Below are 24365 nucleotides of genomic sequence, written 5' to 3'. Positions count from 1 at the left end.
TCTATACTGTGAATAAGCTCCCTGCGAATAAGGAAGGGATTCTCCTCAGGCGTGTTCTTGCAAATTGTGATCAGGCATAACCATTCATGTTAGCAGACTAACCAATGAGCTAGCGCATGGATGGAAGAATATACAACTTCTCAATACCACAAAAGATCAACACAATCTGCTTGTTGTTACATCCTTTCTCAATTACAGCACCCCACAGCAATACAATGTTCAGTTAGCCATGTGGCCTTTTAAAGAAGTTCTTCAGTAGGAAAGTTTCTTCACATACACCACGTACATGCTTCTAGAAATTGAATTGGACCTCCAATTTAATCAGTATGCTCCCAAGCTTATTACATTAGTCAGGCTGACTTCTTAGCCAATTTTAGTCTTGGCAGGTATCTTTGTGGATGAAATACAATTTATGAAATGAGATCTTGCAAGAACTAGAATTCTGAAGGCAGCTAATTATGGAGAGAGAGATAAAATATATGCCAAACACATACATTAAAAGTTGCATGTTATATTTCTACTTCAGAAAATATGAAATGTCATCCCAGAGCAAAACAATGGTATTATCTGTCTTGTGTCCTGTTGACACATGCAAAAAAGCCAAAACTTTAGAAGGCAGCTGTGCTGCAGAAAACTATTTGAAAAGCAGTCCAAGGCTGTTAGCAAAACTCTTTAGAAGATTTGGCAAAAGATGGGAGGGGCTGGGAAAAGGCGGAAAGAGTCAAATCAAGGTTTGCTAATGCAGTATCTGTAACATCCTGTAGCAAGGAAGTAGAATACAGCCACTGTTTGCTCTTGCAGTTCGGGTGGCTGAGAAGGAAGTAGCAACAAGCCAGCAGGAAGGCAAACAGGCATCCACGGATAAGGAATGTAACATCAGAAAATGTACCAAGTCTTCATCCACCACTCTTCGTGTATTATTGATACCACAATGATATTGGCACTATTCTAACACTACCAAAATTGTAAGACAGTATAATAATGAAATGGAATCAGAAGGCAATAAAGTGTCCCATTTAGTTTCACCCATTCATAGCTGGTTTCAAAGTTTGCTGTTTTTCCTATGCATAGCTGTCACCTAAACCAGTGTTTTTCAACCTTTTTTGGGCAAAGGCACACTTGTTTCATGAAAAAAATCACGAGGCACACCACCATTAGAAAATGTTAAAAAAAATTAACTCTGTGCCTATATTGACTATATATAAAGTAATTCTCCTGAATAGGAATCAAATAAACAATTTTTTCCCACGGCACACCAGGCAACATCTCGCAGCACACTAGTGTGCCGCGGAACAGTGGTTGAAAAACACTGACCTAAACAGACTGCCAACAGCAGTAGCAGGCAAAGTACACAACACTAATGTCAGGACACAAGTTGTACTAAATGTTACAGAAAAGCAGGGGAAATTTGCTAGATTTTTGGCAGTGGCCACACATTTAGGACATAATCTACTTTCCTCTCATGCGCCCTAGCGCCAGAAAGTGGTGGGTTTAAGACTCACACATTGATCTAATGCTCTGATCTTACACAGCTGTTAGTTTCCATGGATCTTGAAGAACGAGACCTTGAAACTGCTTGGGTTTTTTCCTTTAAAAATGCATCTATATTGCCTAGCAGGTGACAGTATTTTATTGTGGAGATGAACCAACAAACCTACACCTAAAGACATCCACATGCCAGACACCTCTATGGTTACACCCCATACAGACATTGTACATCCGATGCTCATAATGCATATCAACTCAGGCTATTGAGAAAGACTCACTGTAACCTCAGTTAAAGCTATTGTTAGAGTTCAAAGCACAAACTTAAAAGGGTAACTAACAAAAGCAGAGCTAGAATGCCGCATTGCTTATATACTGTAACAAATGCCATACATGTCAGGAAGCAGCACTTTCTTTTCTAGCTGAACCAGGACTTAATATACATCAGCGAACCAAAACAAGGAATACTGAAATTCAATTTTACACACTGTTCAAAGGATCAGATCAATATCAGGTCACAACTAAAGACCATTATTTGGCATGGATTATTGAAATGAAACAAACAGACGATTCCATGTAAACATTTTGCTTTTTATTCAACATGATTTACAGCTCATTTAACTAACAAAATAACTTGGCTCATGGTTTACACCTCAGGCTTGCAACAAATGGTTAGTCTGTAGAGAGCTAAACCACAACCCCATGTTTAGACCACACACTAAGCCAAACTATGAATGAGCAGGGTGTAGCAAAAGACTGGGGAGGAGTGAAATGGCCACAGACTCCTCTCCAGGAGCATGTACACTCCTGTGCTTGCATCAAGCCATGGATTGGCTTGATGTGAGGTGAAAAGCAGGCCAATATGAACACTGGAAAACACTGAAGAAAACCCAACCTCCAATCTTATTGTGACAATAGGAGTGCTACTGCTACAGCCCAAAATTTCAAAGGCAACCTCATAAATACATTGTAGAGTTTCCAGTTTGACAACACTTGCCCAACCTCACCTCTTGCGCCATGTAACACTTGTAGGATAGCAGCTTGGGATGGGCAATTTTGTATGTATAAGTGACAGGAAGTGTAAGGGTTAACTGGCTCCTCCCCTCCCCTCACTCTACTCCTTATTACAGTTTTTCATGCTTTCATTTTATTTAAGCAAAAAACAAAAAAACAGGAATGCAAGGCTGTTCACTGGTTTTTCACTTACTGTCTAGATTGAACCAAAGAACCATCTTCTCTACAGTATCTTTCTGTGTTTGCAGGGCAAACAGGAACCCTGAAAAAGGATCCCTGAAAAAGTGATAAGGTTTGTTGGCTTGGTGAACTGGAATGCACCAACCCCATGTACAAACACAGTTGTGAACTTTCAAGTTTTGTGAAAGAATAGAATTTGCTCTCCCACAGAGCAACAGATTTATGCTCCAACATAAATCCTTATCTTAGATGTCAGATTGCATCTCAAAAGCAGCCCTTTCTGGGATTTCCCTCCAGATAAAGGCATTTTTTTTCTCCTTACATACCAGAGAAAGAGAACCTCAGTCTAATTTATAAGCCATACAGTAGTGGCAAATGTTACTCCCTGCCTATATGCAACAGGAGTGGTTTCATGCTTTGGAAGCTCTTTTATCATCACCAAGGCTTCAAACTCATATCTTTTCAACTTTATGAGTTAGAAATAAAGGGAAACATTATTTTAAAAAAAAGAAAAATAAGAGAAACATGCTCTGGTATATGCATTCCTGCCCACTTGTCACATGTGGCCCATAAGGGTGTGTGGAGATAAAGATCCAGACAGATCCAGTTCCCCATCCCTGATACAGGAGGACAGGAATTGCTGCCATTGTCTTTGTTGTAATGGTAGGCAAAAATCTGGGACATGAAAGTGCAGTCCCCAAACAGAAAGCAACACAATGAGAAGTAGGTTTACAAAACATCAAATTGGAGAGACAAAACAGAATATAGTAAACAAATCCCAGAGAGGTGGCCATGTTAGTCTGTTGCAACAATTCCAGAGAATGGTTTGAAGCTAAGCAGGCACAGGTCTGGTCACTGCCTGGATGGGAGACCTCCTGGGAACCACATGATTGCAATTCCATGATAAAATAAAGGTGTGATACAAGAAAATTAAAAAAATACTAATTTATTATTATTTACAAACAAGCGCTTTATGTATTGTGTTAAATAAAATGAATACATACTATAGCCTATGTTTTCTTGGGACAGATGCCACTTAGCACCTTGATGGGATAGAAACCCGGTATACTGATTTAAACCACAGGTGATAAAATTGAATTTCTTGATATGGGTTAATTCAGTACTAGAGTTTCACTTTGAAGTTTCTTTGCTCAAGAATAGGCATGGGTACCTTAAAGACTCTCCTTATACCATGGCCATTAGCCAGACCACACAGCTCACTAGCCCTGCTTGAGTGCTTTTGCCTGGCCAAAATGTGTCCTTGAATTGTGTTGATGCCTGCCTGGATGGAGAGAGCCATATGCACCTGTGTGCATAGAAACTTCTGGCATTTTCATGGATGGAATGCTGTCTACTTAAGAGCAGCATCTGTTGCCCCACCTGCTTTTTGCCTCTGGCATGTGGCCTCTGGGAGGTTCCCCATATGGAACCTAGACTGAAAAAGGTTACTATTTCATTCATTTCATCTTGGAAGCAATAAGAAGTTCAAGAAAGATGCTTGATCTCTAACCAGACCAAACAATTAAAAATAAAAACTGCCAGCAATAACTTTCCTTTACCTGCACCAAAGTCCAACAGTGCTTTGCTTCACAGGGCTGATGTATAATTAATGCCGGTGACTGCTTAATGAGGAGAAACCATCAGGGCAGCCTATAGGATTTCATGTTCTTTTCCCATAATTCTTTCTTCTTACAGAATCATAGAATTGTAGAGTGGGAAGGGACCCCGAGGGTGATCTAGTCCAACCCCCAACAATGCAGGAATCTTCTGTCCAATGTGTAGCTTGAACCCACGACTGTGAGATTAAGAGTCTCATGCTCTACCAACTGAGAGTGAATTCCTGCTTACTACTGGCCTAACATAACAGCCTGACCATATTATCAGTATTGACAGTTACCAGGTAAGCATTAACCGGTATGCCTATTTCATTCATGATCTGAAACCATCTCGAAGCCGACTTCAGATCCTGGGTTAAGTGGGACTCTTGGTTAACTCAGAGGTCAAATCACAGTTAACAAACAGTATGCATCTGTCTCACCCTTTTCACAGCATCTGCAATGGCCCACAGTGAGCAGAATGTCAAGAATATTAACACTGGCAGAAGATCTCAGTAAAATGCCTATCTAAGGAAGTTACACCATCAAGTTCAGGCACAGATGTTCACAATGTAACACAGGGTGGTGCAGAATCTCTTACAAAAATGCAAAGGAAACTCCTCCTAGAGATTCACTAAGGTGGCACAACAAAATCAGAAGGGACATCAGAGCAATTCTCTGCAGCCTACAACCAAGTACAGTAGCATACATGCAATATAAGCTCACAAATGAATGCCTGACAGTAACACTGGAACAGCTATAAAATCCAGATTCTGAAACTTCACCTGATTCTTTAATGAAATATGTATTTTTTGCAGTCTGTTTATAGCCCCCACATTGATCCTAGGATAGTCAGAAAACAATGTGACCAAACCAAAGGCACAACACCACTTGAACCATGAAGCATATTCAGAAGATAAAGGCCTGCATCTAAAGCACTAATATTACTACAGCTGCAAGCCCAGTACACTTGCTTAGGAGTACCGTCCCAGGAAGATCAGCGTGGCTTTCTTCCTAGTAATATAGATAGGAAATGTGGAGTGAATTCTGACTTTTCCGTTGGCCTGTAAAGGGTGTGACAGCTAATTAAAGAAATAAGGAACTAGAACTGTCTCAGAAAGGAAATAAATTGCATTAGTGTCCCTTGGCACAGGAACAGACTGAGCACTATTATGCAAAGGGGGGGGGGGATGATATCACATTTATGAGTCTCCTTGAAAAAGGCACAAAGCAGAGAGGTATCATGAATGCCAATGAAGTTGACCATAAGACATGGTGTACTTCCTGGATGAGGCATCTGTTATACAGCAAATACTTCCTGCATCAAATGCCACATCTCACCTTAGAATTTCTGCACTTCAATCAGGCATCTAAACTTCACAATGTCAGGCTCTGTTCATGGGTGGGTGGGAGCTAGCATTTTAACAGCACCATGGTATAACTCCCAAATGCAACAGTCAACTAGAGGGCAATAAGTTGGCAAAGGCTGGACCAAAGACTTTTTTAAAACTAAACCTAAAATTTACCCTTTTAAAATTGTGTGCCTTGTAGACTTTTTTCCAGTCACGCTCACACTAATGCAGGGATGTGGAAACTGTGGACTTCCAGATGTTAGGGGACTACAGCTCCCATAATGCTTGATCCCCGACCATGCTGGCTGGGGCTGGTGGGAGTTGGAGTCCAAAAGCATCTGGAGGGTTTCAGGTTCACCAACACTGCTCTAATGACACAATCCTCATTCTCTGTCATTTATGTCTGCTGTCTTTATACTCGGCTGCCAACACACAATGATACCACAGCAATTTTCTTATTTCTATGTTTACAAGAGGGTTTCCTTGATTGAAATAAGAATGTTACCAGTAAAAAGCTATTTTGTCCCCAAGTTTATTCTCGTAGACATTTCTGTCCAATAGATTGTAGCAAATGTTGGTTGTAGCCCCTTTCATCCATTCAATAAAGATTTTCCCTTTTGTGACATCAAAGTTGTACTGCAGAAATGGTCCAGGATGTTGGCTCCTCCAGTAAAATTCTTTGGCAATGTCTCCCCAAAATTCTGCAAGATAAAAAAGATAAATAAATAAAACACCACATTCAAACTTAAGACCATTCTACATGGTTTAAGGTACCAACACAAGCATGCACATAGGCAACGGGGGGGGGGGCAAGCTGCCCCCCTAAATCAATAAAATACATAGCAAACTGAGGTTCCGCCCCCAACAACAAAAGGCCTGCCTGCTCCCCTAACAAAAATCCTGGCTACACCCATGAACACAAGGCAGATGCTGAACTGGTTTTATTTAGGGGAAAGAGTTAGGCTGAAATCCTACAATAACCTGGAAGTAAACCGCACTGAAAATAAGTGGAACTTATTTCTGATTAATATGCATAGGATTGTGCTACTCTGCCAACTCTCTTGCAGAATTTAATAATGCCATCCTCAGCATCTGGGGGTTCACTCACTTGCCCATCTTCCAAAGTGATACAGGTCATCATCTGCCACCAATCCCCTTTTTTATTCTGCATGACAAGCAGCACAGTCTCCATTCAAAAACAACAACAACAACAACAACAACACCCTGGCACCAGAAATAGCACTATAGGAAAGTCAGGAGAAGGTGCAATTCACCCTCTCAGGACACTCTGGTGAGACTGCTAAATTACAATATATCAAGAGGTTTAATGCCATCACTTGAGAACCATGACGATGGATTTCTCATATACTATGCATGCTAATTGGCTGACAGACATGTGGTTATCTGTTTATCAGCGTCTGTTTCATGATTTTTTGCCATTGTTAATTACTTAAAAGGTAAAGGGACCCCTGACCATTATCATCAGATTTCCCCCCTGCATTTCTGTTTTCTGTTACTTCACTTTACAATTCCTCCTCCTCACCATACACCCAAAAATCCCCATATATGCATACCTGTAACTAAGGATAGCACTTTTAGCATCTGGAAAAATGGACTGTAATCCATACAAAATTATGACAGAATAAACTGCTTAGTCTTTAAGGTGCCACAAGACTCTTGGTTTTAATGCAAAAGATGAACACAGCTACTTCTCATCTGGAAATTATTACCAGAAAACTCTATTACTTAATGGATCTATGTTGACACACACATGCTTTGGACAAGACTTTTTCTGTTTTAATGCAGAAATACTTGAAACATCCTCACATTCTAAAAGGATAGCCTAGTTAGTTTGTCACAAGAAAAACCTCCCAACCTTTGGGTGCCTTACTGGGTGTGGGAGAAGCATGTTTTAGCTGACAAAAACTTATTTCATATACAGTAAATCTGTTAGCCTTCAAAGCTGATACAAGGCTGGAAATTTCAAATAATAATAATAAAAAATCAAGCAAGTTTGTGACCGAAAATAATGTCCAATAAAATCCTGATTAAATAAAGTGTCTTCCACAGTCACTAGAAACACAACCCAACACTGTCTGTGCCAGCTTGAGAAATTTACACAAGAGCAGCATTGATACATTAGATTGTATCTTGGCACAGTATACCACAACTTCTGTACTAATGACAGAAAGGGCCACTGATACTTCCTCATGCTGAAGGTTAGAGAAATGTCACATATGGAAATCTGCCAAACACTACTTCTTTGAATATACCTGGGTGCTTGAGGCATAAACAGACAGACAGCACTTCAACCCAGTAAATTTTAGATCAATTGGGGTGCATCCAGGAATGCTTGTTCATACTATCTTGGAAGCTGCCTTATGCAAAGTCAACCCATTGATCTGTCCAGAACAGTATTTCCTATACTGATTGGCAGTTGATGTCCAGGGTTTCAGGTGGGATGTCTTTCCCAGTCAGGGAATGAACCTAGAACATACTGCATGCAAAGCAGATGCTGTACCACTGAGCTAAGACACTTCCTGTCAGCCCCTATTTGCCTTTTTAAAGTACACTGCTGTAACCATGCAGCTGAGCACATCTGAAGTTGTGACTTCTTTAGCAAAAGCATAATTACAGTATCTGCATAAAACAATGAAAAGACAGTAGCCATCTAGGTAGACCACTTCCAGCAAGAGCCTCCTAGAAATGATAATTACTCCAAATTGTACAAATATAAATTGCATCCATCATTTTTACTGCTCACCACTGGTTCACCTGTTCTCCACTAAATCAGCACTACAATACTGTATTTCATATTGCTATAAAACTTCAGTACTTCCTAAACACTGGCAACTTTATACCCACAGAACTCAAAGGGATAGAAAGAATTTCTCTCTCTCTCCAGTGTTTGAAGTTTTGTAATAAGCATTCAAGTAAGAGGCTTGGGATAATGAAGCAAGGGCAGAATGCAGCATCATTTTTTATCCAAATTTGTGTCAGCTACACAACTTGCCCAATCTGACCAGACATTTTCACATGTATGCATCCTGTTGAACTGGTCCAAAAGCCCCAATAGGAAGTAAAAATGCCATACAAGCTAGAACTGGCCCTAACAAGCATGCATTTGCATTTATGAGGACAGAGATGCAGTTCTGTGGTTTGATTCACAATATCAGCAATCCAGATTGCCAAATGCTAAATGCAAAGGGCCACAGCTCAGTGGTAGTGGTAGAGCATACCTGCATGTGAAAGGTCTCAGGTTCAGTCCCTGGCATCTCCAGTTAGGGCTAGAAGAGACTCCTATCAGAATTTCTGGAGAGCAGCTGCCAGTCAGTGTAGACAATAGTGAGCTAGATGGACCAATGGATAATTTCAGTTGTGCAATAGGGCTGGGGAGTGGACTTATTGCAGTAAGGAAAGTGATGGGAAAATGCACTGTAAAGTGTGAGATAACAACTGCTTGGCACAATGTCAGATAACCTTCTAGCAAACAAATCAGAATGAATTTTCAGTTGCATAACTTCTCCACAAACTTTATGCAAAAAAACCCCCAAGATGAATCCTCAGTAAACGGGCTGCCTAAACCCAACCTCAGTTGGCAGTGAAGAAGGGAAGTACTGCTGAAGTTATCGCTATACAACACAATCTACCCAGATGACATGGTGATACTATCATTTTCCCAAGCATTTTTCCTCTACAGTACCAATAAAACTCAAATGTTGTTTGCCTTGTCTGTCCAACTACTACCGCAGTTCAGGGAATCCAAAGGGAAAGCAGTCCCTAGATAACACTAGGAGAGTGCCATATATCACATGCAACCCTCTTGGAAGCCCCAGAACCAGCACAATATGATTCAGGTCCTGTTGCTAGCTAACACAGCCCAGGAATTTGCACAATATGGATCCAGGCCTCACAAATCTCTCTCTCTCTCTCTCTCTCTCTCTCTCTCTCTCTCTCTCTCTCACACACACACACACAGAGAGAGAGAGAGAGAGAGAGAGAGAGAGAGCCGAATTGCAAGAATATTACCACCTTCTTCCACTACTCACAGAGGGCTTAACATGTGTAACATCTAGCCATTGATCATATTTGGGGGGAAATTAGCCCAGGTGTTGTGCATTTAGCACATATCCCTGAGTGAATTAGCAAGCAAAATTAGCTCAGAGCAGAACATTTCCACAAGGGAAAAGTCTGCTGAGCTTGGCATGCTTGCAAAAGCAGTAGCAAAGCTCTAGGAATTTACAAGAAAAACTCATGTACACAGTTGGGCACCACCCAAACTGCTAATACAGTACTGTCTTCCAAGTAACACAGTCGCTTTCTTACAACACAGGACCCCCGGCCTCCCAAGTATTGAGCTTAGACCAGGGGTCCCCAAACTAAGGCCTGGGGGCCGGATGCGGCCCAATCGCCTTCTAAATCCGGCCCGCGGACAGTCCGGGAATCAGTGTGTTTTTACATGAGTAGAATGTGTGCTTTTATTTAAAATGCATCTCTGGGTTATTTGTGGGGCCTGCCTGGTGTTTTTACATGAGTAGAATGTGTGCTTTTATTTAAAATGCATCTCTGGGTTATTTGTGGGGCATAGGAATTCGTTCATATTTTTTTCCAAAATATAGTCCGGGCCCCCCACAAGGTCTGAGGGACAGTGGACCTGCCCCCTGCTGAAAAAGTTTGCTGACCCCTGGCTTAGACGCATCCCTTGCTTCAGTCTCCAAAAGAAGTTCAACAGCAGAGGAGGACTCTGCCTTGTATCTTTGCGAAAACTAACTCGCACGACGCTAATGCTTACGAGCATTAGCATGCAACAGCCTTGACTTGAGGCTGGGGTGCCCACGAAGGCTGCCCCACTGCGTGCACATTCGCGGGGGGGGGACCACTCGGGCAAAGTAAGACGAGCAGGGAGATGCGTCGGTTGCCGCCACACCTGTTACTACCCGAAGGCTCCCGAATGGAGCACAGCAACCTGAGCAGCCTGTGCAGAGGGTACCCACCGGGGCAAGCAAGGGCACAAGGCCCCGGGGGGACTCCTCTAAAAGCTGCGGGCCGACCAGAGGCGCATATCAACAAGGAACTGGCGCCGAGTCGGAAAGGGCGTGGAGGAGAGAGAGCCATGCAAGCCCACGAGGAAGGAGATGTGGACCCGGACCAAGTCGCCCTTGGGAAACTTCGCAGACGGCGGCCGCTCTCCCCCCCGCGCACAGGGCATGTCCTGCCAAGCCTCCTCCTCCTCCTCCCCGCCCCTTGGCCCGGCGGCCGGCGAGCGCCAACAGGCCTGGAGGCTGTCTTTGAAGCTTGCCCGGGAACCTCGCGCCGCGCCGGGGCCTGGCCCCTCCTCACTCACCCTGCGGCTCCTCCACCGAGCGGCTGTAAAGCTCCCGGTACTTTTCCAAGGAAGGCACATGCGACTCCCGAGCCAGGTCCGGGGGCGCCCGGTACACCCCGGCGGCGGCGCACTTCTCGTCGGGCAACACCATCTCGTCGGGCACCAGCCGAGAGACGCAGCGAGACGGGGCTGAAGCGGCGGGCGGCCAGCGAGTGAGCAGGCGGCGGGCGCTTCGGCTAGGAAACACCGCTGTGGCACCGCCTCCTCCAGCCTCAAGAGGAGGAGGAGGAGGAGCCGGGGAGGCGCCTGCGGGAAAGGGAGGATGCCGCGCCAGGCTCCGCCCAGGCCTGGAGCCGTCCCGCCGCCGCTCGGAGGCCCGCCTCGGCCTCAGGCCATAGCTAGCGCCAGCTCCTATACCTCAAACAGTGAGGCTTCGACCTGGGTTCTAACCTCCACCCAGTTCACTGCCCGACCTTGAGCCTAGTTTTAAGGATAAAATGAGAGGAAGTAGAACCACGACGAGGCAGTGTTTCTGGACACACTTGACAGCCACAGGTAGGTCCTAGTGGAACTTAGAATTCGGACAGGATTGGGCTGAACGTTCTCTTCTGTGGGTGCTTAAAAGTGTGCTCGACCATAAAGAGAACAACTTTGAAACATGAGATACACCTTTTGCCCTCCAAAGCATCTTCAAATGCCCAAAGACCAAATTAGAGGTAGCTTGGGAGTTCTGTGGATAGGATCTTATTTTAAAAAGAAGTAGTTTCAAAGGCAGCGATTCTAATTGTCAGGAGTTAGGGGAGCGGGTTAGGTAAAGGTAAAGGTACCCCTGACTGTTAGGTCCAGTTGCGGACGACTCTGGAGTTGCGGCGCTCATCTCGCTCTATAGGCCGAGGGAGCCGGTGTTTGTCCGCAAACAGCTTCTGGGTCATGTGGCCAGCATGACTAAGCCGCTTCTGGCGAACCAGAGCAGGGCACGGAAACGCCATTTACCTTCCCGCCGGAGCGGTACCTGTTTATCTACTTGCACTTTGATGTGCTTTCGAACTGCTAGGTTGGCAGGAGCAGGGACCGAGCAACAGGAGTTCACCCCATTCCCCCCCCCCCCCCATTGCAGGGATTCGAACCACCAACCTTCCAATTGGCAAGCCCTAGGCTCAGTGGTTTAGACCACAGTGCCATCCGCGTCCCTAGGGGAGCAGGTTACCCCTTCCTAAATGCTATTTTTGAAACAATGACAACAACAAATCTTGTGGCACCTTCAAAGCTGCAGCCCTATATATATTTACCTAAAAGTAATTCTTGCTGAATTGAAAGGGGCTATCATCTGAGTAATTATGTACAGGACAACATTGTTTTAGCATAAGATTTAATGAATGAGTCCATTTAATCAGATTTATGAAGTGAAGTCTTCAGTTGGCAGGTATATATATGCATCTGGGTGCAAAGAAAAATATATAGTTTTAAAGGTATCACAAGATTCTCTTGTTTTTTACTGCAGCACCTGAGTTAGTTCACACATCATATTTGCCAAACTATGGCTTAGCACAGACATGCAAGTATGAGGGTTTCTGGAAAGGAGATGGCCACTGTGCTCCTCCCCTGGGCCTGCTACTTATGCATTACTACCGCAAGCTAAGCATGGTTTGCCTTAGCACATTGTCCAAATCCAGGTTCATGGTTGCTCTCCTCCAGCAAGGAGGATGGCACATTAAGCCAAACCATGACTTGGCTAACAGCAGCACAGCAGAAACCAGACTGGAGAAGGAGCAGAGCAGCCAGGATCTCTTCCTCTCCAAGAGCCTTCATGTTCATGCATTTGCACTAAGCCATAGTTTAGCACTGCCAGGACTCTTAACATAGAGAAACTGGAGGATAGGTGCTCAGAGGCCAGAGAAAGAACTGTGCATGCAGGGGGTCTCCCATTTGCCATTCTTTAGGCTTCCTGAGAAATTATCCTAATGTGCTGTGGCCTAGAAGTGTGTGTGTGTGTGTGTGTGTGTGTGTGGACAGCAGCAGAGTGAGACAAAGACTAAGGAAGTTCCATCAACCTTGGTGCCTGCCCATAAAAGCAAACCCTACCATGGCCTAGTAAAGAGGCATGCAGAGGTCTATGAAAGAACTGTGATTGGATAAGTTTCCTATCCATCATCCTTGGAAGGAGAAGGAAATGTGATCCATATATATTGATTAGTAATTTGTAGTAATGGTTTTATTGTGCATTTCTGTAACATTTGCTGTTTTAGTTTTCTGTACACCACTTAAGTAAAATTTTGTATATTAATCAGTCTACAAACAGTCAAAGTATATAAAGTGCCGCTGAGCCTCTCCTGCTGTTTCTGCCATGGGTACATTGTTAATTCATGAAAGAATTAACCCTTTCAACATTGAATTTACTGCCTAGCCAACAGAGAGACGTTTAAGGTTCATAGCACAAAACTAATGTAAAGAAATGGATTAAAAATAAATAAATGTAGGTCTCATATTTAAAATGAAAAACACAACAGCCTTACCATCAGGCAGAGTTCACTGATGAGGCAAGCACCTTGGGCAGCAACAGACCCCAGCCATTCCTTTCAGTAGGAAGATAAAGCTGTGTTAGGGGAGTACTGCACTCCCTAAACTAGCCTTCAGGTGTTTTGGAGGATGCTATCCTGTTGCCAGTGTTGGAGTAAGATTCAGCTGCCAGCTGGTATGGAGAGAAGCATCATGGGCTTTTGGCAATATGGAAAGTGACAGGAATATGTAGTGTGGGATAACACTTGCTTTGACACAAGTCTAGCCTCCCCACAAACGAATTGGAGTGAATGCTCATTAGATGGCCAACACCATCTAAACTCCCTCTAAACAAATCAGAAAGAAAGCTCAATGAACAGGTTGTGTGGAAGCACCCTCTGTCCAGCATTTCAATGAGGCTGGACCCAGGAATTCACATTTGGCACATTGCACCTGAGAAAAGTTCATTCTCTCCAGAACCATGATTCAGCAATGGCATGATTCACATCTGGGACGCAATTCAAAATCATACCACCTTTCTTTCACAATGGAGAGCCTGGCACCAGCTTCCTAGCAGTCAAGGCCAGTTTAATGCTGGACAGTAGTAACCTGGAAGTTAGCAAAGTTCATTGACATCTTCTTAGCAGCACTTCATAGCTGAGTGCTCTACTAGGAGTTCTTAAACTGTGATCCACCAACCGCCAGTGGTCAGTGAGCGTCATTCAGCTGGTCTACAGTGTGTCTGTGTATTTGTGGTTGAAGACTGGAGATGGTGCATCCATTGCATAAAAATATTCATGTTGTTTTTGAATTGTATTTGACTTGCTTCTTATATTTCTTATCTTGTATTGCAATTTGAATTCCATGGAACACAATGAAATGCAATAAAAGAAGTATCCAGCACAGAACATAACGATTGCTATGAAAAGGCAGAAGAATAGTTAAGGGGTCCGCCAAGCCCCTCAGCAAATTTCAAGTCGTCCGTGGTGGCAACAGTGGGGAGTTTGGGGAACACAGACATATACTTGGGCTCGGTGTGATCCCCTCCTTGTCTTCTTGAACTACAAGAGCTGCCAGCTGCTAGTCTCCCAACTTTCGGTTTCCAGAGGAATCATCTGTTCATCTTTCAAAGAGATATATGTCACCTGTGCCCTTCTGCTTTCTGCACAGACAAGCAGGTCAAGGATTGGGCACCTGTGGTGTGGTGAACAGAAAAAAAAACCAAGCCACTGACTGAGCCCACCAGGATCTTTACACATTCCCCTCCAAGTTCTGTCCTGAAGCCAGCTCACATCTGGATATGGGAAAGGGCTCCTTCTCTACCCACTCTAATGTGACAAAGAAACACCCCATATGGCAGTGCCAAAGCCTTTATTGAACAACATCTGGAATAGATGAGATCATAAAAAAGGAAAGGCATGGATTGCCAAGTCGTCTCTTGGACATTGATTTGACAGGCAGCAGAAGAGTAGTTGCCGTGTCCCTCAAGTCACCAGGAGCAGGTTAGGAGCACTTTTCACAGTATAGCTGTCTGACATGGAGCATACAAGGGTACAGAGCTTGCCTGGAGCAAGCAGGTCAATAACAGCAGCAGGGAGCTTAGGGCAAATGCACACCAAACATTTAAAGCACATCCAAGCACATGACTTCCCCCAAAGAATCCTGGGAACTATAGTCTATTAAGGGTGACAGGAATCCTAGCTCTTTGGGGGAACTATAGTTCCCAGTATTATTTGGGGGAAGGCATGTGATTTAAATATGCTTTACATGTGCTTTAAATGTCTTGTGTGGAAGTGCCTATTGTCACTGTTGCTGGTCAGAGTTTCTTGGGAAGATGGATTGATGTTTAAACCACTCTGAACCGCAGCTCTGTGAGAGAAATAAGGATCTGACAGCTCTCAGCACCATTAATAAACTACAGTTACCAGGATTATTTGTAGGAAGCCTCCTTGCCTGTTTACAGTGGCATGATACTCTTTTAAATGTATAGTGCAGACGGGGCCTTGCTTGAGGTGTTGAGTGACATCACATTCTGAGCTCTGTTGTCATGGAAGGAAGTGGGCACAATTAAAAAATAAAATAAAATCCCCTCCCACTGACTTCCATGGGAAGGAAATTACATACGCCAGCCCTTGACGTGGTGCAAAGTTGTGCAGTCAGTGTGAATGTGTTGTTGCAATGAAGGATGTGATATAACTACATTATGCCCATGACACACTCACATCCCCACCCGGGTTATGCTTGCTCTGTTGCCATTACTTCCCCAGTAGAATATCTATGCCAACAAGAGGGCTTTTGTTGTTGCTGTTGGAATACCACAAGAGTTCCACTGGCATATGATGATGATGATGATGATGGTGATTTTATTTGTACCCTGCCCATCTGACTGGATTGCCCCAGCCACTCTGGGCAGCTTCTAGCATATATAAAAACATAGTAAAGCATTAAACCTTAAAAACTTTCCCTATACAGGGCTGCCTTCTGCCAGCAGTGTCATTCTACCAGCAGAGTAGCACTTAGGCCACTTCCCTAAGGCAGATCAGCCCACATTAACTGCAGCATAACATTGTGCCTTTACACCATAAACCTAAAACCATTATGTGGTAGCACATTCCACTTGAATAAATGGGTCCTCTTCCAAAGTATATATATTTAGGCTCAGAGTGCCATTCTCTTTTTAGCAGATGAGAAGCCTTTGCCTGGAGATAACCTTACTATGTTCAGCCAAACACATTGGCTAAAATAGGCCTTGCCCAATATCACACTTCATTTTGTAATAAGCTGGATGCAAATTATTAACAGGGAAATAACTTGTCCTGGGATTACACTTACATGTTTTTTTTTCTTGTTTGTTTCATATTCTAGGAGTTAAAACAATTTAATCTAGAAAAGAGATTTCTGTCTGGTCTGATATTTTTAGCTCTTTTGTTGTTCCTGCTGCTGATGGCTGTGCACTGTTTATTACAGCTGTATGCTACAATAGCATGGATAATGAATTGTTTTCATTTTTTTGCATATCATTTGTGAGAATTGCAGAATATACAAGTCTCTGGGTCACCTCTTCCTGTTCACTCCTTCCTTTACCTGTCAATTGTGATGCTGCAGATTCCCAAAGCACCAATCCTGATTACTGGTAATTCACTGTGCAATTTACAAATCAACATATGCCAAAAGAGGGAGGACCCTGCCATAATTGATTGATTGATTTAGGCAGGGTAGTTGCACCATCTACTCTCCATCATCTGCCAAGAACTGGGCACAACTAGAAATACCCCAGCAAGTCACTGACTCTCTGACTGATCTGCTAATCACTCTCTGTATTTGAAACAGGGAGGGTAACTCCATTGTTTTCCTTCAGCTCCTCCTGTGTATTTAGCAAATCCAGTGACCACATAGACCCTTTGATCCTATCCTAAGACAAAGACAGTTGCTGCAGCTCTCAGCAGACATCTTCCCAACAGGCCACCAGGATGGGCAAAGTCAGATTCCCTGATAAACTTTGACATATCAACACACTGTAGAGCATCTGCCACCTGCTGGAGCAATTAGACCTCAGCATGTAATGGTAGAGGATTCGCATAATCATCTACTGAATTTCTTACCCTTCATCATAAGGTCCCAGGGCAGGTTACAACAAATACAAGTATTAAAATTAGTTAAAAGAACAATCAGAAGAATAAGGTAAGTCCCAAAATATGTTTATTTCAAGTGCCAAAGGTCAGGCGAAAAGGTATGTCCTCTACATGTGGCGGAAGCTGTACCATGTTGATGCTAGACACATGTCTATAGGTAGGGAATTCCACAATTTAGGGGCTGCCACAGAGAAAGCCCTCTCTTTGGACCTAAAACAACTTACAAGCACAACAATAATTTAAAAATGCTTCCTTACTTTGATCCTGTATATTCAAATTCCTTTCTAACTTTGTGTGGTGTGTAAGCACATGCCAAGAATAAAATTTGGTAGTGGATGCTGAGAGTATGAGATAGGGAAATTTCCATCAGAAACATTTCAGCCAGTCTCCCCCACTCATCACCTCCTCAGCCCAAATTAGCTGCATGTTCGCTCAACATTCAAGCAGCAGCCCTACACGATTTGTCAGTCTAGGTTCAGATTCAGCCAAGTCGACTCGACATAGGATTTGTACACAGTGTTATACCTTTAAAACACATTCAAAGCTTTTTCTTTACCTCAAAGAATTCTGGGCACTGTAGTTGACCTCTTGCAGACTTACAATTGCTAGCAACCCTTTAACAAACTACAGTGCCCAGAATTCTTTGAGGTAAAGAATGAATTTCGAATGTGTTTTAAAAGGTGTGTGTACACATCCCTAGTCATGGGTTCTCCTCATAACCTTGCTCACACATTCACTGAGTGTGGGGAGGCACTATATTGACAGTGCCCTAAGTGAGATGGTCTGTAACCATGGCAATGTGTATTCCGAAGCTCACAGATCTGGCATGTAGATTTGACTTCCTGAAAATTATATGTACATTTATTTCTGTAGTCTACTGTCAGAGGAATTGTTTATCATACATTTTCTGTATGGGTAGCAGTTTGTTTTTCTAAAGATATTATTCTGGAGTTAGACATTGTTGTGGCTTGTCTCTAAAATGACCTCTGAATGCGGAAATTTATGTAGCATGCACATTTGGGTTTCTTTGGTACATGAGCATTTATGGTACATGAGCATTTATTTGGTACATGAGCATTTATGGTGTTTGTGATGAGGGTGTTTAAATGCTGAAGGCTCTTTGCTCTTATTAGATTTGTCCACCCTTTTGTATTCCTAACTCTCATACAGGCTCTTTGCAAGAGTTTTGGAATGTTTTTGTGTTTTGAAAGCCAAGCTTTATTGGTCTATGAGGACTAGAAAGAAATGTACTTGGAGCTTCTTAGAAGAAAGTTCGCAAGGAACGAGCAAAATTACATAATAACTACTGAAGTTAGCAACACTTTGTAAGACTGTTGCATGAAAATATTTCCTATGCTTCAGTGATAGTACAATGAAGTAGACTTGTCTAGCAGGCAGCGCTACCCAGTCCCTGAAGGCATTTTGAGATTGACTGTAAAGTATGCAATGCGTCACGTAGGAGCAGAAGGAAGCAAAGTTGTGTGACAAAGGACTGGGCATTAGTCAAAATAAGGCAAAGTGGTGTAACAAAGGAACTGTCAGGGACTGAACAGAGGAGGAGTGGTGGAGATCACCTCCCCAGCCTGAACCTTCCAGAGAAGAGGAAGATAATTCAGAATTACAACAGTGGTTTGCAGGAGGTCATAGCTCAGAGGCAGATAAAGGGCAGAGTTGGGAAATAGTGGGAGAGGCGGCGGCGGCAGAGCCGGAGCAGCTGGCTGACACGTTATCACTAGAAAGCATTCCAGACTCCTCTTCTCCCAGAACCTGGCAGCATTGAACATAGGAGAGCAAAAGGCTTAGAGACAAATAACCCTAAGCGGCCACTGTAAGGTGGATGGTGCTGTTGACAATTGAGGAAGTGGAGAGAAAGGGGGGGAGATTTACTCGGAGCAACACCATTATTCCAAGAGGCTGCATTTCTAAGCCTCTCTGTGTGAATACAGTGGTACCCCGCTAGACGAATGCCTCGCAAGACGAAAAACTCGCTAGACGAAGGCATTCGTCTAGCGGAAGGCTGCCCCGCAAGACGAAAAAGTCTATGGGGCTGCCTCGCAAGACGAAAAATTTTCGTCTTTTTTTTTTTTCGTTTTGCGGAGCGCGGCTGTCATTGCCGCTCCGCAAGACGAAAAACCCGCTAGACGAAAATTTTCGCAGAACGAATTATTTTCGTCTAGCGGGGCACCACTGTATTGAATAAAAGACATTGGTGAGAACTTTCCCTGTCTTATCTATTCATGGCAGCCTACTATGGGGGGATTGGATTCCCTGACACCTGACAGGAACAGAGTTATTGAGGTCTTGTTGTTGGCATCCATCTGTCTTAGGAGACTGGAGGGCCGCACTTTGGGGGGTGGAGTCAGACTGTCAGAAGGTTATAGCGCCTGTTGTGGTTGTAGAGACTGATACAGGAAAGACATGTTTTGTTGCAGCTGGGGCAGATGAAGGTGTCCAGTTGTGCTGCTGCAGATGCACCATGGCATTTTTCTCCCAATAGTCATTCCTCCTCTGGTCACTACTATGGCTGCACAACCTGATGGCCTCTGTCTCCAGGCAACTGCCATCATCTGCAAGGGATTCCCAGCCTTTATGCCACATTTGCAGACTGTGGAAGTCTTATATACTTGATGGGGTTCTCTTTACTGCAGTACCCAAACTCTTGATTCTTGTTTTCTAAGATGCAAATCAAGTTTTTAAGGGTTGGATTTAGATTTGTGAGAGTCACATTCAAATCCCAACTCAGAAAATGTTTAGGTGACCCTAGACAAATCAATGTTCCTCTGCCTAGCCTTCCTTGTAGTGCGGATACAATGTGGGGGATGAACTATAGTTGCTAGTTATTCACTGGGTGCGGAAATGTATTTTAAATGCATGGTTTTTTGCATAGCCAAAGGTATATAAATACAGAACACTTTAAAAAGAAAAGACTTGGCTTTGCTAAAGATTTTATGCTGGCAACCTCATGTGAACCTTGATGTTCTTGAACTGGCAAAAAGTTACTTCTTCTTGGCAGCCTTTGCGTTTTCTCTATCTCTGCCCCCACCTCCCCAGGTCAGAAAGGTCTGGACATAACATAAGAATAGACTGCTGGATCAGGTCAATTGTCCACCTAGTCTAGCATCCTGTTCTCACAGAGGCCAACCAGATGCCTATGGCAAAAGAGAAAGCAGGACCTGAGCACAAGAGCCCTCTCCCCTCCTCTGGTTTCCTCCAACTGGTATTCAGAAGCATTGTGGCTTCCAGAACTTTGCTGTAGATGCCTGCACTCTGCACCTTGCTGTCAACAGTGGTTTAGGGCTGATTACATCCTTCTGCTCAGTATAGACTGAAATGGCTGAAAAGCATTGCTCAGGACAGGACCTTGTCAATTAATGTGGCTGGCAGACGCCAGCAGCTGCATTCACATAAGGCACCTTTTAGTGGCCTTTGAGATCTTAATAGAAGCAAAAACAAACAAACAAACAAACAAAAAAAGCTTCCCCAGGACTGAAATAGCCTGTGTGATGCACCTGAGGACTTCTACAAACTAAAGAATTAGATGCAGAGATGTTATTCCTTTGAATCAGAGACCAGAAGAAAAGTGCAGCACAAGTTTGAGTGAGTTGAGGAATAAAAGATCAAGGGAACTGGAAGGAATTCAGACTGACATCGGCAAATGCTTGATATGACTCCACAGTTGGGAACTATTGAAAGGCCAAGCTGAGCCTCTATGAGATGGTATCAATTTACTGCTTGGACAGCGAAGATGAAAGGACACTGTCAAGGTTAGTTAAGTGAAATAGACTTGTGTTTCCATTGTCTCTACTGGTAAGTTTCCACTCTTGTACTTCTTGTACGTGTGGAAGCATGTAAGAAAAATTGAGGGAGCTTCTTGTGAGCCTTCTTGAGAGTGGGAGCATCTAGATCAGCCTTTCTGAACCTTGGGTGCCCAGATGTTATTGGACTACAATTCCCATCATCCCTGACCACTGGTCCTGCTATGCTGGGATGATGAGAGCTGTAGTCTAACAACATCTGGGGACCCAATGTTGAGAAAGGCTGATCTTATCATATCAGAATAGCAATGCAGAGTAAAGCTGAACGGGGTGGGTGGGTTCTTGTTTCCTGTGGATACTAGAGGAAATATCACACCCAACAGCTTCTGGAGGGCAACAACATTGACAATCCCTGAAGCCAGCTGGGGCTGGTGGAAGTCCTACAACATCTGGCGGACACCACATTGGCTATCCTTGCTGCATACCAATTGCATAAATACAGCCTTCCTTCTTAACTGAACTGCTGTCCAATGTAATTAATGTATTCCTTCCACACATCCATCCCAATGTCATGAACGTGGTGCACAAAAGATTTCAAAACAAAGGCAATAGATGGAAACACAAAGAGACAGTGGAGTGTCTGTCAACCTGACTTGCCTTTCCGATTACTCCTTCCTGTCAACTTCCTGAGTGGGGTGCATGAACTCTCTTTGGCCAAACTGCTAAGGGAGGATGATGTTATGGCTGGGGAGGATGTGTCCCCCAAGTAGCTTGACCAAGGAGAGCCTCACTTTATTTATTTTTTTGCTTAGGTATCCAAAGGAATGATAAATAATGCTGGTTTCTTGATTTTAACCTTTCATTTGGCTGACCATTGTTTCTGTGTGTGTAGAAGATAAATCTTTCAGCAGGATTGCCGGCAGGGCTTTCATATTGTCGTCCTTTTTGCAGGACTGAGGGTCAATGGAAACATCCTAATGCAGAGCAGAAGAGGACGGTGAGAGGCATGCTTAACTCTTCCCCTCTAAGTGATTCTGCTCTTCCATTCATTTTAGGGTGTTTTTTTCTGGACTCCAGAACCCAGGTGGGAGAAAGTGGCTTTGGGGAGACATTGGCAGATAGGAACAAGGGGGTGTGGGAAGGGCCCAACGCATCTGTGTTGCAGATATTCACAGTGTGCACATAGATTCCAGTCAGCAGGGAAAGCTCGGACTCCCCCAGTGCTGATCTGAAGTCTCCAGATTTGCCTGGCCACCCCCAAGTGACAGGGAGAGGGCTTAAATTTCCCACTGGGAAGGCTGCCTTTAAATTTTGATTTATTTATTAAGTGGAATGCATGCAGCTTTGGAGGGACGCGGGTGGTGCTGTGGTCTAAACTACAGAGCCTAGGGTTTGCCAATCAGAAGGTTGGCAGTTCGAATCCCGCAACGGGGTGAGCTCCCGTTGTTCGGTCCCAGCTCCTGCCCACCTAAGCAGTTCGAAAGCACGTCAAGTGCAAGTAGATAAATAGATACCACTCTGGCGGGAAGGTAAACGACATTTCCATTTGCTGCTCTGGTTCGCCAGAAGCGGCTTAGTCATGCTGGCCACATGATCCGGAAGCTGTCTGCAGACGAACGCCGGCTCCCTTGGCCTATAAAGCGAGATGAGCGCGCAACCTCAGAGTCGTCCACGACTGAACCTAACCGTCAGGGCTACCTTTACATTTATGCAGCTTTGGGCCCGGAAATCCCAGGGTCTGGAATGCTCCTGACCTGGCAACCATAGACATAATGGAATCATATAATTGTAAAGTAGGAAGGGTCATCTAGAATCCCTGACAAATGGCCAGCCAACTTCTGTCTGAAAACCTCAAATGAAGGAGAGTCCACCTTCCATATGGCAGCCCTTAACATATTTGAAGATGGCTATCATATCACCTCTTCTGTCTTCTTTCCTCCAGGCTAGATGTACCCAACTCCCTCAACCATTCCTCACCAAAGAAAGAAGCGGGGCTAGTTAGCATGGCTCCTTCACACATTTCATCTTCACGATTGATACTTCTGAAGAAAGCTTTTGTTTGCTTTGCTGTAAAGCTATCAGCCTTAAGAATCTGGACTGAACACAGCATCAACACCTAACTCTATTGCTTGTTTCTGTTCTGAAGTAATCAGCTATCAGAATGTAGCTTTTTGACCAGACACACTTTCTGTAGATGTGCACAGTGGTTTGTATAGGAATGGCATGGTCAACTTGTCAACAGAAAAAGTTGGGGTTTACTGCCCTCTGTTGGAGAAATACAGATTCTGCAGGAAGGCAAAGTACGGTATTTGACGAATTGGCTTAAATGCAAGCTCTTCAACCTGATGATGAATTGGCTCTTCAACCTGATGCTTAAATCACCTTTGAGCCTCTCTTAGATATTCTTATCTGATTGGTGTTTCTGTAGAAAAGAATGCAGAGGAGAAGCATTCTGGTCAATGCACACTTTACATTGATATTGTAAACCTAAATGAAACCAGCAAACAATGAGCATTCATTTACCCCGCATCTATCCTGATTTGCTTGCAGGATGTTTAATCATTCATTCATCCCACACTTTTTTCAATACATTTCCAATCACTTTTTTAACCAGAAGGCCATCTTTAAAAAAAGAAAATTATATTTGTTGTACTAGTGTGACAGATCCACTTTAATCCACTTTTAATTGCAAAAACCTAAATTTCCTGAATCACTCCTGCAAAATGCTGACAATCTGAGGACACTCTTAAAATATATACAAAGTGTTTACCAACTTGGATCCAGGATGCCTTATGCAGCCCTTATATCCCAGCCTGGTCACAGAGATCATCCAGAGGAGATCTGTTAATTGCTCTGCCTGTTACAGAGACCCAGCTGACCTCAGCCAGAACACTAAGGAACATTCTTCTGGCAAAGGTTTGACAGACATCCTCACTTCTGACTTGCAGGCATCACTTGAAAGCTTCTTTATGTCAACAGGCCTTTGCGGCTTTTTACAAGTTTCTTGAGTAGGCAATCATTTTAATGATTGTTCTGTACCAAATTTCTTTCTTTCTTTCTTTCAAGTTCTTACATTGCGTCACAAATTTATGAGAGGAAAGTATATAAATACCTTTATAATTCAATAAAGATACTATAGTGTTATGAAGTACCATTAATATTTATAAATGCTTAAAAATAAATACAACCAGATCCTGTTTTTATTTGTTTGAATTCCCTGGATTCCTGATTTTATATGTTTTCATGCTTCTGTTTTATGTTGTACACCACTTAGAGATTTTTAAAAATATTAAGCAGTTTATAAATGCTTTTAATAAATGAAGACATAACCCAGCTTTTGCTAGGATAGTCTGCACCTGAGAAGAGTTTTGTTTTGGCCCAAAGAGACCTTATAAGATTTTCCATTATAGTAACTCGGGGCTTATCCATACCATCACTTGCTGTGGGTAGCAAGCTTCTTGTACTGACATTAATTTTGAGACACGTTGCTTCATTGTTAAGTCAGGCTGTGTTGACTGTGGGGCTTGGTA

General features: G+C 43.4%; 1 protein-coding gene across 2 annotated transcripts in view; it reads right to left on the bottom strand.

The window, feature by feature from the left end:
• Positions 1 to 11232, bottom strand: part of ACSS2 (acyl-CoA synthetase short chain family member 2) — a 54501-nt gene extending 43269 nt beyond the window's left edge. For both annotated transcript variants that reach the window (XM_033153253.1, XM_033153254.1), the window contains exons 1-2: positions 10971 to 11232; positions 6132 to 6327 (exon numbers count right to left, since the gene is read on the bottom strand). In XM_033153253.1, the coding sequence (XP_033009144.1) occupies positions 6132 to 6327; positions 10971 to 11103 (329 nt within the window). In that variant the 5' untranslated portion in view covers positions 11104 to 11232. The remainder of the gene's footprint in view (positions 1 to 6131; positions 6328 to 10970) is intronic.
• Between the last annotated feature and the right edge of the window lie 13133 nt (positions 11233 to 24365).

This window comes from Lacerta agilis, chromosome 6 (genome assembly GCF_009819535.1).
Source record: "Lacerta agilis isolate rLacAgi1 chromosome 6, rLacAgi1.pri, whole genome shotgun sequence".
Taxonomy (NCBI): Eukaryota; Metazoa; Chordata; class Lepidosauria; order Squamata; family Lacertidae; genus Lacerta; species Lacerta agilis.
Note: the sequence above shows the minus strand (reverse complement) of the source record. Positions and strands in the feature narration are given on the sequence as shown.